General features: G+C 38.4%; 1 protein-coding gene across 5 annotated transcripts in view; it reads left to right on the forward strand.

Moving 5' to 3' along the window:
- Positions 1-18,426, forward strand: part of LOC134542563 (uncharacterized) — a 516,727-nt gene extending 498,301 nt beyond the window's left edge. For 4 of the 5 annotated variants that reach the window (XM_063386927.1, XM_063386928.1, XM_063386931.1 and 1 more), the window contains exons 8-14: positions 366-539; positions 1,542-1,700; positions 3,658-3,782; positions 6,689-6,896; positions 9,002-9,216; positions 12,130-12,338; positions 16,694-18,426. In XM_063386927.1, the coding sequence (XP_063242997.1) occupies positions 366-539; positions 1,542-1,700; positions 3,658-3,782; positions 6,689-6,896; positions 9,002-9,216; positions 12,130-12,338; positions 16,694-16,883 (1,280 nt within the window). In that variant the 3' untranslated portion in view covers positions 16,884-18,426. The remainder of the gene's footprint in view (positions 1-365; positions 540-1,541; positions 1,701-3,657; positions 3,783-6,688; positions 6,897-9,001; positions 9,217-12,129; positions 12,339-16,693) is intronic. The other variant, XM_063386929.1, reaches the window with a different exon arrangement.
- Positions 18,427-18,683: the final 257 nt, after the last annotated feature.

Consider the following 18,683-nt stretch of genomic DNA (forward strand, 5'->3'; position numbering starts at 1 on the left):
ACTCTCTTTATTTTTGTGTTGTGGAAAAAAGCATTTTGTGATTTAATTTTTAAAAAATGCGATGAAAATTTTCTATTACGACCTTTGAGAGTGATGGAATTTTATTTTGTAATGGCATTAGTAGTAAAATAATTTAGTTTTTATAGTAATATCAATGTCTGATTATTATGGGAGGAAAAATTCAGCTCGAACTAATTAAAAGCCAATTTAAGGATACAGTTTATTTTTCAATTGTGTGTATATTTTTAAAACAAATATGTTTCCTAGAAGGCTAATGCAGGTGAATTTGTAGACATGAGCTTCAGTTTTATGTATGCACATTGAAGATGATGGCAAACAAAGCGTATGTTGTTTTGCTGCCGCAGTGGAGCAAGTCAAAGGGAGCGAAGAGATGAAGGAGAAGATCATAGCGGCTTCCAAAGAGGCGAGGAGGCTACCTGACTACCCTCAGGAACTCTTGCCAGAATACTACACGAACTCTGTTACCATCTGTGATAAATACCTCAACAACTACCAGGAGAGCCATCTCCAAAACAACGGTGAGCAACCAGCAGTGGTCCCACGTGGGGTGGAATGGGTTCGGTTATTGCCAACACGAGGGTGGGTGTCAACTCTCATTACTTGCCTTCAAACCGATTTGTATCTATTCAAGGCGCTTGGCTATCTGGTTCGTGATTTGCATTTGATTGCAGTTGAAACACGTCATTTTAAAAATAAACTATTTTTGATTTCAAATTTTACTTTATTATTTAGGCAAAAAAACACGCTGTATTTTGTCATTGAATAACTTTCAGAACATCTTTCTTGCGAAATTTTTTTTTTTTTTTTTTTGTAATTTCAAACGCATGAACAGATCTCTTTTTATCTTTCTTTCAGGATGTTGCATGAAATAAGGCATTTTTAAGTGCTATTTAGGCGTGACAACAGGATAGGGCATGGACTTCGTCCTAATTAAGCCGCCCCGTTAGGCAATATTGCCAACAATTTCATAACTATCCAAGTATTGCTGTTATGTGAAAGAGAAGTGTACATTCACAGTAGTGAGAGTGTAAAAGACAGTAATGATGTTGATCCTAGCTTTTTTTTTTTGCTTCACCTAGATTTGGAAAATTTACCCACACTCCATTTCAAGTTTCTTATGATTTTTTATGGCTAAATTATATAGTATAGAGATTTTTCTGTTCCTAAAGTGATATCCTAATGTTATTTTTACGTTACTTTTAGATAGCAGCAAAAAAATTATGTTATAATTTTTTTAAATTTGATCACATAATTATAAAAATAATGACAGATCATTTTGTTCATGTTTAATGCATGTTTTCATGTTGATTTTCAAACATTTAGTTTGTAGAGCATTAATTTTTATTTAAGGTATAACTTTAGTTTTGAACATAATACATTTTTTTTGCACGACAAATAAGCATTTTGACACAAATTAGTTTTGTTTAATATATAATTTAGGTTTTTATTATTTTTATTTTTGTGTTGCTTTTGTTCTTCTCAGTTGCTGAGTTTGATGTATGCTTGTTCGCCCTGTTCAGGCCATGCCATTAGCAACAATGGTTGCCATTGCCAGAGGGAGTTGTGGTCTGGGTCGAGGAACGACCACACCACGTCCCATCACAAAATCGCAGCTAAAAAACCTGTAGACATGTGTGTCGTCGACAGTGGGAAGCAAAACAATGTTTACACAACAATAGGTATGCTTACTGGCACGGCATTTGTGTATGGCTCGGGGGACTAACAGCATGCTGAAATGAGTAAATAGTCTTATCGATATGGTGCAGGCGGTATTGTAAGAAAGTGTAGCTTGTAGTTGCCCTTTGAAGAAGTTCTTCAAATCAATTTCCCAAAGTTTGTACCTAATTGTTGTAATTTTGTTAACCAACGTGATTTTTAAATTCAAATTTTGCTTTTTTTTTTAGCATACTGACCTAATTACATAATGTAACTAAGATTATGTTATCCTTTATTAGATTAAAGTGCATACTTAGTATATTACTTCTGTAATTTTAACAGAACTCGAAAAATTGGCACTGTTACAGTGCTTGTTTTTTTTATGAAAATTTGAAAACTTCGGTAGTTTTATCCAGGCTTACATTTTAATTGGTTGTTTTAGTTAAGTTTCTTAACTGTGCTGTGATACTACAAGTATGTACTGAACTTTCAGTACTGTTGTGAGATGCGTGCCATATTGTATCTTAAGGGTATTGTAGAAATAGAAAAAAAAGTTAATTATCTACAATACACGCTACCTTTTTTTTTGTATAACAGATTGATTTAGTAATTTATAAGTTGGTTTTATTCCTGTTTGTCCCTGCATGACTAATTTTTGGGACCTGTATACATCTAGTATTTTCAAAGAAAATTATAAATTATAATGTGTTTAATTAAGACAAAAATTAGTCTAGTTGTGTTTGATACTTGCTGAATGAAAATTACATGGAAAAATGGTTTTTGATGTTGTGTGATAAGAATTTGAGTTCAGTGGTGGAGCGACAATGTTGTGAAAATGTAACCGTTAAAAATTAAGGTTGTTATAATAATATAGGACGAAGAATTGTTTCTTGAAAATAACTGGAGTTTTACTTAACTCAAGTTTTTAAATTGCATTACAATTATTAAGTATGCAAAGAACCCTGCCTATTATATTATTTTAATCACCTAAAAAAATATTAAGCTTCTGGTAGTAATGTATGTATGAAATAAATAGTTTAGCAAAATCAAGTTCTGGTATCAGGAAAGAAATAAAACTGACTAGAGAAAATACACTTTTTTTTTATTTTGGTTGAATGTCCTACTACGACACACATCAGAAGTGTTTAGGGAAGATCAAGATGGCCGGACCATGATTTGAATTTGGCTCCTTTGGAATGCATTGTCCTACCACTGCGCTACTTTATCAAAACATTTTTTTTTAATGCCGGGTCTGTTTGTAAGTGTGTTATTGACATGATTTTGTTTTGTATGTCAATTTCATTACCTTTGATATATTTTGGTATAATATAACGGTGCTGATTTACACCGAATGCCTTTCCCGAGACTTGACTCAAACTCAGAATCCCTCGCATAAAAAATTGTTGTGCCTTGTAATAAATAAGCTAACACTCTTTTTCTAGTTTTATTCTTTTTTCATTATATCCTTTTTCAAAGATTTATATGTATATATCGAAAATTGGAATATCTGAGCCTATTTTCAATATAGGCCTATTTCCAAACTTTTAAAAAAATATTATTCACCACTAGGACTAAAAAAAACATCCACAACACATGTTTTTTACGATTTTTCAATAGTTTAACAGTAAAGATGCAAAACAGGTAAAGAACAAAGAAAATTTTGCAATTTGACAAAAAAATTAATAAATATTGGCTCATTTATAATTTTTTCATTGGGAGAAACATAATTATACCTTAATAAAAATATGTTATTTAGAGAAAACAGGATTTTTCAGATGTGAAAAAATTATCATTTTTTACTTGGACATGGAAAATATCAGCAAGGTAAAAAATACTTCACAACCATCTATCATTCGGCTCCGTGCGTCCAAATGTGCTACGGAAGTTGGTCCGCCGTCCATGCTGGAGAGTGCTACAGAACGCAATCTAGGTCCAGCGCCTGCACAGTAAGGTGACAGTGTATTGTGTTCCATGTTGCAGTGATGAAGGACGAGGAAGGGAGGACGCTCTGGCAGGACAATCACAGCCACGCGTCGTCCTCGGTCAGCAGTTCCGACGACGACGTCAGCTGGCAGTGGCCCACCAGCTTCTGGACACAGTTCAAGGTGGGCTTCGCTCAGGCTTACTTGCTTCCACATTACTGAATCCATCAGGTCTGTTCCACGTCCACAATTGTCGACAAGGAGGTCATGGAGAAGAACAGTGGCCCACCAGCTTCTGGACACAGTTCAAGGTGGGCTTCGCTCAGGCTTACTTGCTTCCACATTACTGAATCCATCAGGTCTGTTCCACGTCCACAATTGTCGACAAGGAGGTCATGGAGAAGAACAGTGGCCCACCAGCTTCTGGACACAGTTCAAGGTGGGCTGCGCTCAGGCTTGCTTGCTTCCACATTACTGAATCCATCAGGTCGGTTCCACGTGCATAATTGTCGATAATGAGGTCATTGGAGAAGAACAGTGGCCCACCAGCTTCTGGACACAGTTCAAGGTGGGCTGCGCTCAGGCTTGCTTGCTTCCACATTACTGAATCCATCAGGTCTGTTCCACGTGCACAATTGTCGATAAGGAGGTCATTGGAGAAGAACAGTGGCCCACCAGCTTCTGGACACAGTTCAAGGTGGGCTGCGCTCAGGCTTGCTTGCTTCCACATTACTGAATCCATCAGGTCTGTTCCACGTGCACAATTGTCGATAAGGAGGTCATTGGAGAAGAACAGTGGCCCACCAGCTTCTGGACACAGTTCAAGGTGGGCTGCGCTCAGGCTTGCTTGCTTCCACATTACTGAATCCATCAGGTCTGTTTCACGTGCACAATTGTCGATAAGGAGGTCATTGGAGAAGAACAGTGGCCCACCAGCTTCTGGACACAGTTCAAGGTGGGCTGCGCTCAGGCTTGCTTGCTTCCACATTACTGAATCCATCAGGTCTGTTTCACGTGCACAATTGTCGATAAGGAGGTCATTGGAGAAGAACAGTGGCCCACCAGCTTCTGGACACAGTTCAAGGTGGGCTGCGCTCAGGCTTGCTTGCTTCCACATTACTGAATCCATCAGGTCTGTTCCACGTGCACAATTGTCGATAAGGAGGTCATTGGAGAAGAACAGTGGCCCACCAGCTTCTGGACACAGTTCAAGGTGGGCTTCGCTCAGGCTTGCTTGCTTCCACATTACTGAATCCATCAGGTCTGTTCCACGTGCACAATTGTCGATAAGGAGGTCATTGGCGAAGAACAGTGGCCCACCAGCTTCTGTACACAGTTCAAGGTGGGCTTCGCTCAGGCTTGCTTGCTTCCACATTACTGCATCCATCAGGTCTGTTCCACATACACAATTTTTGACAAGGAGGTCAATGGAGAAGGTCAAATGCTATGCAAGTCAGAGAAATTGAGGGAAGGATTCTGCCATGGACTACTGAAAACCCATCCCAGTTTTTTACTGGAGTGATTTTGCAAAACCAAGACACGCCCAATTCAGAATATTATGGACATTGTCGTTTCGAATGCGAGTAAACTGTTTTGGCTTAGTGCCACATAGCTCGGTTTGAGTATAAAAATTTTAAAACATACTGGATCTTCTCACAAAAAAAAGATGGTGGCAGAAAATACTCATAACTGGCACGTGGCTGCAAATCTGGTTTCGGATAAAAACTTTAATTTTATAACCCGTGGCAAATATAATGGATTGAAGGTTTGAATTCCCACCTCACCTCCATTCTAAAGTTCTCAACTTATAGAGAATAAAATTATATTTTTGGGGGAAATTTAGGGGGGTGTATATAATATTTTCTGAACACGAGCTTCCTTCCCTCACCCTCATCTAATTTACAAGATTCTTGACTTCCCAATGATTAGAGTATCCATTTGAAATCAGTCATAATTGGGAAGAAATATGAGTTCATTCCTAGTAAATCCTCTCGTCTTAGCCAAGCAGTTAACAAGCATAACACATTATCATATCACAGAATGTTTAAGATTAAAAATCTATTGTAATCTCACCTACTAGTAGGCTAGTAAAAATTCCACCAGCAGGGCTAATGACAAGGGGGGGGGGGTGTGGGGGCTGGGGGCAAAATCCCCGCAGCCCAAGCACCAATAGGAGCCCGGTTTAGTTCCTGAATTTTTTTAATTCTTATGTTTACTCTGATAATAAAAGAATATAAAGCAATTATACTGTTAATAAAATCCATTGGAAACATTACAAATTATACCATTTGACAATATCAGGTTTACAGTTATGGCCACGGTAACATTTAGTCTTTTTTTAATTGTGAGGTTTTAAAATTGTACTTTAAGTAATGGAGAGTGGGCCTGACCAAATTATATTACCCCGGTCTTTTTGCTTCTCTCGATGACCCTGGCCACCAGAGTGCATACCTAAAAACCATTATGTGCATGTCCCCTCAAATTATTTTGTACATGTGCTGCATGAAAGCAAATGCGAAATACGTTCTACACTTCACTTGCACCACACACTATTTAAAATCACAGCTCAATACTAAGTCTTGCATCATAAATCCATACTACTGAGTTGGTGGTACTCACTATTTGCATTACCATTCAAATTCCTTTATGGGACTTACATTGCACATTATGACTGATGAATAGGAACCTTCAGTTTCGTTGGAAGTAATTGCGTGTTAACCTTCGTAATGATTAGTTCCTTGAATTTTTGCGTATTCTTGATTGCTAGAGAACGCTTTAAAGGCAGTTTGCGGAAGGACTGCATCCAGACGCAGAACTGCCTGACTTGTCTTGTTGTCCTATGGCTGTGTGTCAGCGTCGTCCGACTGTTTTTGTGGATGCACTAAATGAATTTCGTGATTGTAGACTCTCCTGTTCAAAACTGCGCAAGTGTGGTTATAAATGGAGACAAACTTTACTGCAGTCATGAACGAAGCACTCGTGCAGCAAGCAAGAAGACACGTGGTGCTGGTTGAAGCCTAATACTGAGCTGTAACTGCGTGGACGACTGTGTGCGGGCACAGTGTGCAGTAATGTGAACGTGTGCGCAGGTGCTATCCCAACGGAACTTCCAGGAGGCCAGGCCACGCATGCTGTCGAAGCTGAACTGGGTGCAGACCATCGGCCTGGGCGTGCTGGCGGGGCTGCTGTGGTTCCAGCTGGAGCGGCGCGAGGAGTCGCTGCACGACATCCAGGGCTGGATGTTCTTCTCCACCACCTACTGGATGCTCTTCTCGCTGTTCGGCGCGCTGTCCTCGTGTGAGTTCTGCCGCCTCTTGTCCGACACCTACCGGGCCTCTTATCCGACATCCACCGGGCCTCTTATCCGACACCCACTTGGCCTCTTATCAGACACCCACCGGGCCTCTTATCAGACACCCACCGGGCCTCTTGTCCGACACCTACCGGGCCTCTTATCCGACATCCACCGGGCCTCTTATCCGACACCCACCGGGCCTCTTATCCGACACCCACCGCGCCTCTTATCCGACACCCACCGGGCCTCTTGTCCGACACCTACCGGGCCTCTTATCCGACATCCACCGGGCCTCTTATCCGACACCCACCGGGCCTCTTATCCGACACCCACCGGGCCTCTTATCCGACACCCACCGGGCCTCTTATCCGACATCCACCAGGCCTCTTATCCGACATCCACCGGGCCTCTTATCCGACACCCACCGGGCCTCTTATCCGACATCCACCAGGCCTCTTATCCGACATCCACCGGGCCTCTTATCCGACACCCACCAGGCCTCTTATCCGACACCCACCGGGCCTCTTATCCGACACCCACTTGGCCTCATATCAGACACCCACCGGGCCTCTTATCCGACACCCACCGGGCCTCTTGTCCGACACCTACCGGGCCTCTTATCCTACATCCACCGGGCCTCTTATCCGACACCCACCGGGCCTCTTATCCGACACCCACCGCGCCTCTTATCCGGCCCCTAACCGTTCCTTTTATCCGACACCCACTTGGCCTCTTATCCGACACCCACTGGGCCTCTTATCCGACACCCACCGCGCCTCTTATCCGACACCCACCGGGCCTCTTATCCGACACCCACTTGGCCTCTTATCAGACACACACCGGGCCTCTTATCTGACACCCACCGGGCCTCTTATCCGACACCCACCGTTCCTTTTATCCGACACCCACTTGGCCTCTTATCAGACACCCACCGGGCCTCTTATCCGACACCCACCGGGCCTCTTGTCTGACACCTAGCGGGCCTCTTATCCGACATCCACCTGGCCTCTTATCCGACACCCACCGCGCCTCTTATCCGACACCCACCGCGCCTCTTATCCGACACCCACTTGGCCTCTTATCAGACACCCACCGGGCCTCTTATCCGACACCTACCTCGCCTTCGCCATATTGTCATGTCTAAATATTGTGGAAATGGAGCTTGACCACGTCTGATAATGGGTAGCAAGTGTGAATTTGTATCTCCGTCGTTAAACACAGTCACTTTCATGAAATATAGTTACTGAAAAACTGTTTCCACAATGCAAACACTTCACTTCAGCCTATGTTTTCGGTGTCCAACCAACTTGGCTCAGACCACGAGATAAAGAAAATGGCGTCACTCCGTTACCATGTGAACATGCAGGCGTGGTCACCCCCTGGAGCAGAGTGCATGGGAATGCTTTGAGGCGAAATGAGAATCAATCTCACCAACTTAGAGAACCAAGCTACACAGTTAGAAAGTACAGTAAATTTATGGATTTTCATTGAAGAATTTAACGCAAATAATCAAATAGTTCTTCGGAATTTCAAATAACTGAATATTTGCAATAAACTACGCCATGTTTATACTCCGAGTTGTAGGTTTAGTTCTAAACAAATAGTGTTCTTGCTTTTAGACTTAACAAGTATTTGAATGTTTTGTTAATATTCTAAGAATATTCTTTTGGATTTGTGCTCCAAGTAAGTGAACTCAGTATCCGTAAATTAACGAAGATAGCTGTTAATCGAAGGTGAAAATTATTAAGAAGCTGGGTACCACGTGGAGTCACATTTTTGATCATTCCTAATGCATACCTCAGTTTAATATTTTTATGCGGAAATTTTGTGTTTTTTGTTTCGTGCATGGTACATATGTTTTGGATTTTTTGTATGGTAGTAATCATACGCTATAATCATAGTGTTAAGGTATAATTGTTTTGTCATAATTTAAAAAAAATCACATTTTAATTTATTTCATAACCATAGAGTATGATGTCCCCTAGAATGCAGGTACACGAAAGGTTTGATGAACTGAAAGGTTAGCAAGCACAGACTGAGAGCCACAGTCAGTGACAGCCACACGCTCGTGGGCTCGTGACTACAACGCAGCGTGTGATGACCGCAGTCCCGCCGGAGCGCGAGGTGATCACGAAGGAGCGGCTGTCGGGCGCGTACCGCCTGTCGGCCTACTACCTCGCCAAGATGGTGGGCGAGCTGCCCCTGACGGTGACCTTGCCCACCGTGTACCACCTCATCTCCTACCCCATGCTGGGCCTGCACAGCCCGGCCGTGTTCCTCACGCTGCTCGGCTTCCTTCTGCTCAACACCGTGGTGGCGCAGGTGCGTGTCGGCTCTGCCATCCAGGCCGGGGCCAGTGGCGTACCGGTGGGTCCGGGGGACCTACCCCGGGAAAACTTGCATTTTAAGGTGTAAAATAGTGCTATTTTAGCAGTTTTCGGTACTTAAATTTAAATATTGTAATGGTAAAAATGTTATTAATTTTAATATGAAATTTGTTTGAGTGATGAATAAGAAATTAATTAAAGATTTAGTGCTAAGGGGGGGGGGGGGTGTTTGAACAACCCCTAACCCCCCCCCCCCTTGCTACCCCCCTGGCTTCCCCCCTGGCTGGGGCCCTTGGGCACACAAGAATTTGGGGCCCTTTTGGAAAGTAAACATACTAACTTTTTTCTATTATGATCTTCTATTTATTATGGGTAATCAAATAAACAATATAATATGTCATTAATGATATTACTTAATATGCTGCTGGTTTTGTTTTGGTTACGATTAAGATAGTGGTTTCTTTCGGGATTTCTGTTGAGCAAAATCTTCTTTAGACAATGTCAACATCTATTTTAGGCCTCGTTTAGACTGTTCAGCTCGACTTGGAATTGGATTGGTTTACGTGCTTGATCGCTTGATGGTGTACTTAGTAAATTAGGATGCGTTCTGAAATATTAATAATTAGTGCAACCCGACAAACAAAAATTTTCACGGTGGCGCTGTTAGGCACTGTGCTCGACAAAAATGTTTTGAGAATAAATGTGAGCGAGATTGTCGGTCCTTCGGGGCCCCGTGTGCCCTTATGGTAAAGACGGTATTGGCTGCCATCTGTGGCGAAGCACACAAAGCCCGAGGGAAATTTTTTTTAATAATACCTGTTTCATTCATAATAACAAAATTTGACAGTTCTATTTTTTTTAAATAAGATTCCTTGTCAAAAATCAGGTCCAAACTCAGGTTGCAGTATTTTCTCAAGTCTTTTCCGCTTTCATAATTCAATAGTTCACGTAGTTGCTCCGGCAACTGATTCTAGTGGCGGGTGTGGGTACTAAGCGTGATTTGCGTCCAGAAACGTAGCCGTAGTTGAAAATGCAGTTCGCTTACGTTCATCACGCTCGGCATTATTTTAAAGGATTCTACGATTAATTTTTTTGTCCGAGTTTTTTTATTAATAGTTTATATGCAAACGTGAGAACACGCGAACTCGCCCGTTCCCGAGGCTAGACGTTACACAATTCTGGCGAACTGAATCCGTATTTCTCTGGTGGGAGGCGAATGATCTGGTCGTTTTAATGTGCACCCGATATGCAAATCTCCAATTGTGTCTCGTGTATGTTTATAGTCTTGGTTAAAACCGTTCATTAACTTAAAAAAATTGTAAATTCTGAAAATTTAAGAAATCGGATTTTAATCACCTCTTCAACTCTCCATGAAAACTTTGAAGGATGAGGAGTTTATCAAGTACAGCCTACCCTTTCCTATACCTGGACACACTTACCCTTCCCTGTATCCATTTGCTAGGGTGCAGTGAACATTTCGCGCTCTGAACGCTCATTCTCCTTCCATCGCGGCTGTCAGGTCCTAGGCCGCCATTCCGAGACGTGCGGGTAAGGTAGCGAGTAGGCACTACCTTGTTGGGCTACAGCTGTATGCATATTGACAGGTTACTACTAGTAACAGGCAAGTTTCTCGCACGGTCGATTCTGGGTGACTCATATACTTTGAGGGCAGATATTGGACACACGCGTCAACCAATTTGCATAAAAAATATTCATTTTGTCAATTAAATGTGAAATATTTAAACCAACATTTGAACTTTTTTGTATAAATCCTAAACTTCATCTAAAACTTTGGCTGAAAAATTTGTTGATGAAACGAATCACTACCGTATAAACAGGGGTTGAAATTAAAAAAAATATAAATCATAATTTTTTAGTATTAATACCATCTTATTGACACATTTCCTTTCATTGACTTCTGTTCCTTTTTCATGAAATTACTCCTATCAAATGCCATGTACCGAGAGCTACGATGTGCTCACATCAAAAAGTTTATTTAAGAAGTCCCCCGAAACCACATTGAATTACAAGAATATAAATATTTTTCAATAGTTCTGTGCGAATATCATGGCACTCATAAACAGTGACTGTTGATAACTTATTGCACATATGTACACATAAATGCCTGTTTATTCGGTTATATGTATTTGTTGAAAAATTGTTTAGGTGGGCCATGCCTTTCTGCCATCACTGGTCAGGAAAGCAAAACAAATTTTTACTAGAAAGTACTAGATTTAAATTAAATTCTACGTCCTTGATGAATTCTTAAGGGGAGGGGGGTTGTGTACATATAACTATACTAGTGCTAATTTTAAATCACATAATAACAACCGATTTTTATTTTGAATAGGTACACATATAAGTAATGTGTTGCAACTAGCGTTGCTTTTTCTATGACTTAATTGGATTGGTGTTTTTGTAAGAACGTTTTATGCCTGCGTAGGTTTTATAAATTATATGGAGGTAAATGGAAGACTTAGTGTCTTCATCAATTTTTTTATTTTTCCATCTCCTCGGCGGTATTGAGCCTGTTCCTGAACTGTAGGCCCTACTTGTTTGTCGTGGGACAGTTTACTCCAAATCATCTTACAAAGGTCGAAATAAGTTTTATGTTTTGTTTTCTACTCTTTGGTTTTCTAATGTACTTAAGATAAAAAAAAAAGGGGAGGTTGTCTGTAAAGTCGGTTTACGGACGTTAATTTTACGTGATAACGTCATAAGAAACTTTGATGAAAAATTGGATACTTTTTAATTTTCAAATATTATTTACAGTTTTTGCAAATTTAATTTAAATAATTTGTTCAAATATAATTGCGAACAATTCCTCGCGCACGTGTGCCCGTGGCGCAGCGCCTCGCGTCTCGCCCGGTGGGGGCGCCTCGTGACGTGTCGCGCGGTCGTGTTGCAGAGCGTCGGGTTCTTCGTGGGCGCGTCGTGCATGGACATGCAGGTGTCCATCACCATCAGCGCGCTCTACACGCTCGCCACGCAGCTGTTCGGCGGCTACCTCGCCACCAACATCCCGCCCTGGCTCAAGTGGCTGCAGTACCTCAGCATGGTGCACTACGCCTACCAGAACATGCAGATCGTCGAGTTCGGGGACGAGTCGCCCATCAGGTCTGTCTCTCTGAGGGGGAGGCTCATTTCTTTATATATATACATACATTTATTTATTATAATTATTTGAGTGCCTGCCAACAGTCAGAGCCTTTAACAGGTGGGCACTTAACAAATATTACAAAAAAAATAACAATAACATACACGAAACACGATAATAACGCAACAATAAAATGGGACAACACAAACATAAACGCATGACAAAACGACAAAAGACACTTTAAGAAATATAATAACTAAATTTGTCAATTTTAAATTACGTAATTCATTATCAATGAAATAACAATAATACATTATTTACATCAGATATTATCTTAACTGCAAGAAAATTAAGAATTTAAAATGTCTTTCATTGAGATTTTTGCCCTTTTGAAAGGGTCTAAATCTTTCAAAATATCATTAAAATTATCAGTACACCGTTTTGACAGCTCATTTTTTTATGTGATACGTTCGAAAAGTTCGCATTGTTCTATGATTGAATGAAGGAACTCGAAGACCAATTTTGTTTAATATTTCAGTGCTGTGGTAAACATTTATAAAACAATTTATTACAAAAACAGTATCAGAAACTTTCCTTCTAATCTGCAGTGTATGCGTGTTCATGTTTTCAAGGGTTTTATATATACACTTATATATATACCTATATATATACCTATATATATACCTATATATATAACGACGATGCCAGGTTCAGCGTTCACGTCTAAACGGCCGGGGTTGCATCATTTTAGCTCTGGCGTGATCTCGTTTCAGTAACTGGTTCGACCACAGTTCCTTTTGCTCCGTAGATCATCGGGAACACTTTGAGTTGATCCCGACAGTCCTGGTGAATCACGATAATGATCTTTGGATCAACACTGTGCGAGCATACATTTCCGGAATCCGTACGGACTTTATTGAGGTTATTATTGGCACATATTACTTTCTTTTTTTTTAAAAACAGAATAAACCAACATACATAATTTTTTTTCAAGTATTACTAACCATTTTAATACACTCTGCATTTATTCCTTTCCCACGGTCAATTATTTGTTTCATATTAATTTTTTCATTGTTTGCACTTTAACTACTGCATACAAATTTCGTTCTCTTTCCTCAGATATACGCTCCATAGGTAATTTTAATTTTCAGTGTGCATTTGCTGTTAATAAAAACGTTTATGTTCGTAGTTCACTTATTGATCACTAAATAACATTGACAGAAAAATTTTATAGTAACTAGCAATTAATAAAAGGACTGAAAGAAAGCGTAAAGTTTTTTAACCGACTATGTAGGTATATATGCAATGTGCTTTAAAAGTGCCTGATGTTATTTGTTGCACACAATAATCATTATGTATGTCCCAAATAAATTTTATCATGATGAAATATCATAAATCTTCTGTCAGTTAATTATATACTTTGTATCGTATTACCAAAATTAGTACGTGTTAGAATGGGTTATGTATCTACAATCATTTATTTGTAACTTATCTTTGTTGGCATATTTAAAACTTCATAGTTTTATTAATTTTCATTGGCATTTAACCAAACTTATAACAATCACAGTCCTTTAGCAGGTTACCCTTAAATAAAATAATTTATGTTGAAGGAAAATTATAGACAGAACCATACACTTTGATCTGAGTTATTAATATAAGTGTGAGCTTTGATTATCTGCATCATCGATTGAGCATCTGCAATATAGTTATTTAATGAGTTGGACTGTCATTTAAACAAACAGAGAACTGGTATGCAAGTATTTTAAACTTGATGACTCATAGCAGTGAACGCTTATGTATTTACGCAATGACCTTCTATGACCGTCCATTAGTGATTTAACAAATATTCGCATTCGCGAATATTCGTATTCACAAAATTCATGCGAATATTTTGTGAATATGAGTAAAGGAACAAACTTATTTTTTAAATGTAAAAATACTATTTAATAAGGCAAAAATATGAATTTCTTAGTATTTTAACTATATAAGTTTTATTGCTCCTTTAAAAAAATAAAAAGTTTGTTCACTAAAGTAACCTTTGTAATTGTATCTGTTATAAATAAAGCTTTAAACTTAGTATTATAAACAATAAACTTTTCACTAGAAAACAAAAATTATATAATTAAAACTAACAAGCTCATATTTTTCTCTTAAACTTTTATCAGTCTTTACTTTTACATTATTTTAATTTTTTTGTTTTCAATAATCAGCTTCTTTTAAGACACTAAAAAATATTGATTCAAACAAACATAAACGTTATTCTTCTCTTTAACTATTATTTTCCGGAATAAGATGCAAACGGTGATAAATTTGTGATGGCTTCACCGGTAGTACCAACGGCTGCTTCACGAATGCTTAGAAATAGACATTCGTTACATCACTACCGTGCAAACATCAATACCGTGCATACATCACGAACATGCATACATCACCACCGTGCATACATCATTACCGTGCATACTTCTCAGCCATGCATAAAACACATTCGTACATACTTCATCGCCATGCTTACAACACATTCGTGCATAAATAACTACCGTGCATACATCAATACTGTGCATACATCACCATTGTGCATACATCACCACCATGCATACATCACCACTGTGCATACATCACTACACGTGCCTACATCACTCCCGTGCATACATTACTACCGTGAATACTTCACTACCGAGCATACATCTCTACCGTGCATACAGAAGTGCAATACTTCCCCATGAGTGGGAGGAGAACAGGGCACATTTATGAGCACCGTATCATCTCCCTTGTTCAGAGCCGACTGTTCATCTTGTCGGTCTTGTTGCATTAGACTTTTCTGGGAATGTTGATTAGTTAGAGACTCAGAAACAAAAATAATATATATTTATTATTCTTATTTATGTATTATTTTTATATACTCGTATTAAACCAAGTTCAATAATATTTCGTTATTTAATGTGTGATTATAAGCAACATCGTTCTTGCAGAATCAAAGTTTTCTTAAAAGACTTTGATTAAAGGGCAACCGTAATATACTATTGCTGACAGACTGTGTACATTAGAACCATAATAAGTATGTGACATTGTTGTACTGCAGCAATTTAATAAACTAAAAAAATGCAAAAGTGACGATGAAAAATAGCATTGAATTTTGTAGGAAATTCAGCTTAAGTATTTCACGAAGGAACAGACCACTTTGTGACATTAAAAATTAGTGTAACTCAAATGTGACGAATTTGTACGTGGTGGCGGTATTTTTTGTTGGAGTACATATTGTCATCGGGCCTATTGCACTGTATAAATAAAAATAGTAGTGCAATAAGATTGTGTTTGTGTTTGGAATGGTTGGGTTCTTTAACTAGTTATGTCCCTGACATTAGTAGCAGTTTCCAGCAACGCATTAAGTGTACCAGTGTATGGGGCAGATGTATATATGTTTTACATTCAATACGTAAAGCATTTTCAGAATATAATTTGCCACTGTGCAATCATCCAAAAAGTTCTCATCTTAAAAATTGTGCAGTTAAATAAGTATTCCCACTTTAACAAGTAACTGGATACTGCAGACTTCCCACAACTTTGAAGTACTGATCTAGTAATAATTGCTTTGGATAGCTGGATATAGTCACAAAGCCAGTCTCAGAAAATTCGCATCCTATTTTATACTTAGGTTTATAAACATATGTGACATCATTATGTGTGACTAACTCATGTACGATTAGCATTTAAGGGTGTATGTATTTCCCATTTCAGATCATTATTTTATTTTGACGTACTGTACGGTTTAACTTGTAGACTTTTTGAGTGACTGAACTTCAACAAAATGAAAAAAATATATATATTGCATACTTCTTGCATAATTGGCTGGTAAAGTTCAATTTTTAACATTTTTGCAGTATAGATAAGGAGAACCAAATGGAATAAATAAAAACAGTTTCGTGTTTAAAGGCAATTACTGCTTGATGTGCTTTAAAATTCTTTCAGAAAATTTTATTTAGCCTTTTAAAATCATAAAACTTCTGATTTTTTTTAAACGGTCAGGTATAATTATTTAATTATTTCTGAAAGAAATATTAAATTATATCACATAGCAATCAGAAAATTTGACTTTGAACATAAAGAATTACAGTTTTATATTATTTTTAATTATCCTTATTCATACTGAACAAAAACGTTAAAAATGAAAATTTCCCAGCTAATTATGTGAAATGTATTCGGCATTTTTTTTTGGGGGGGGGGGGGGGGGAGTTCAACCACTCAAATAGTTGGGCCGGTTTAACCGCGTGGAACGTAAATATAAGATAATTACCTGGAATTGACATACACTCTCTTAAGCTCTAGTTTAGATTTTTTTTAAAAAACTACCTGCTGATCGCAGTGCTGTTGTTTCCAGGTGCGGCGCTCACACCAAGTTCAAAGCCTGCGAGAATAAAACAGTGACCAACATTCCTATAGTGGACATCCTGGAGGCTCAGGGCATCAGCCTGCCTCTGTGGGCCAACACGCTGGTGCTAATCGTGTTCCTGCTGATATTCCGAATACTCGGCTACATCGTGCTGAGGTACTTCCGTCGCCCCAAGTGACGCGTCGGGACTGCCACTTGACGTTCGTCGGCGGACTAGAATTAAAGGAAAATGGCTGTGTTTATTATAATTTTTGTTCAACAACAATTCTGTTTTTTTTTTTTTTTTAAGTGAACGTATCGACACTACTTGTGCGGAGTGTTTTCTTCCTTATGCGCATTAGGGAAAAAAATATATAATAATCACCATTTTGTCTGCGTTGCTGTGGTGTCATTCCTAATTGAAGAGTGATTTTTTTTCCACGTGAGAAACTGACTTCGTAGTGCCTTCGGACAAGAAAATAATGTGCCAAGAATACGCAGAAACTGCACTGCCGAGTGAAAATTATCGAATGGAATGGTGCCGAGTGTTTTTTGATGTTTAGAATCTGTGTTACGTGATTAGTTTCAACTACCTGATGGCACATAATTTTTCGTGCAAACAAATTTAACATGTCTAGATAATTGGTTTGTAAAATTAAGTGTTCTGTTTTTATACCCTACAGTGCTTGACATGTGTGTTTTAAGGTCTATTTGTGCCCTTGAGAGCAATTAATCCCACCTCAGCACAGGCTACAGTAACCACAGCAGCAATTTAAGTATTCTGTTTTACCACACACTACGTATCTCTATGTTACCGTGATATGGGAATCAATGACACAATACCGTACCACAGCCACCACGTAAAGTATTTCTGTTCAGAACAATTTAAGATTAACTAAATGCAAGGTTGGCTGCTTGGTATGAATTATAGTTATCTATATGCATCTCTGTATAATAATAAATATTTACCTCCTGTATATGAATGCTGTCTGTGTATACCTTTTGTCATCTTGTTATAGTTATGAGCTTAAATCCAATCAAATAATAGGACTTTAAAGACATTTCACAAGTAAAAATTGGTATGGATGAAAAAAAAAAAAGTGTGTATGGAAAATACGTTAATTATGTCCAGTGAAATTTATTTTCATCAAACACTTGAAAATAAATAAGTAACTGTGTAATTAATCAAAGAGTCAAGTTGCAATATTATATAAATATATAAAAATGCTAATTTATTTTTTCAAGTGAGTGCATATGAACGTAAGTGAAGTGTTATTTGTGAAGCTTGCAGTACTACAAAAGTATGTTCACCATGTGTATTATTACCTGCCTGTACCAGTTATGTTGTGAAAGGTAAAATATTCTATTGCTGTTTTATATGTTGAGACTTGAATCAGAGTGCTAAGATACAAACCAGATCTTTCTTCAAAAGAAAGTCTTAAATTTAAACACTAAGTAACCAAAAAGTATCCATTTACATGAAAATTATACAAGTGATTTTAGAAACTTAACATAATTGTACTTTTACTTGCATACTATTATTTATGTATTGTGTATGTTGTTATTCTTCCATTACTGTGCGATTTCATACAACTACCTACCATCATTTAGTTTGTTTACTTAGTGACTTTCATTCAAAAAGACAGAAAAAAGAAACAGCTGCCCTAGTCTCATAGTGTTTTTGAAAGCAAAGCTGCTGAAGATGCTATTTATATTCAATAAACGAAATTGCGTTTAACAAAGTCTGGTTTTTGTGTGGTTTTTATGCTCAATATGTCATACCCTATAACAACTACCTATTTCCTAAAGTAAAGTGAAAAATAATTTTCTTAAATATGGAAAAATGATTATTCATTGTAATATTTTCACTACAACTTTTCAGATAATTATATTTTGTGGAATTGATCATTTTAACACTCACAACTAGTCCAGGGAACTAAGAACTGTAAGTCTATTCATTAATGTATTCAAACTTCATTAGGATTTAAACTTCCAAATC

The sequence above is a fragment of the Bacillus rossius genome (genome assembly GCF_032445375.1).
Source record: "Bacillus rossius redtenbacheri isolate Brsri chromosome 9 unlocalized genomic scaffold, Brsri_v3 Brsri_v3_scf9_1, whole genome shotgun sequence".
NCBI classification, from domain to species: domain Eukaryota; kingdom Metazoa; phylum Arthropoda; class Insecta; order Phasmatodea; family Bacillidae; genus Bacillus; species Bacillus rossius.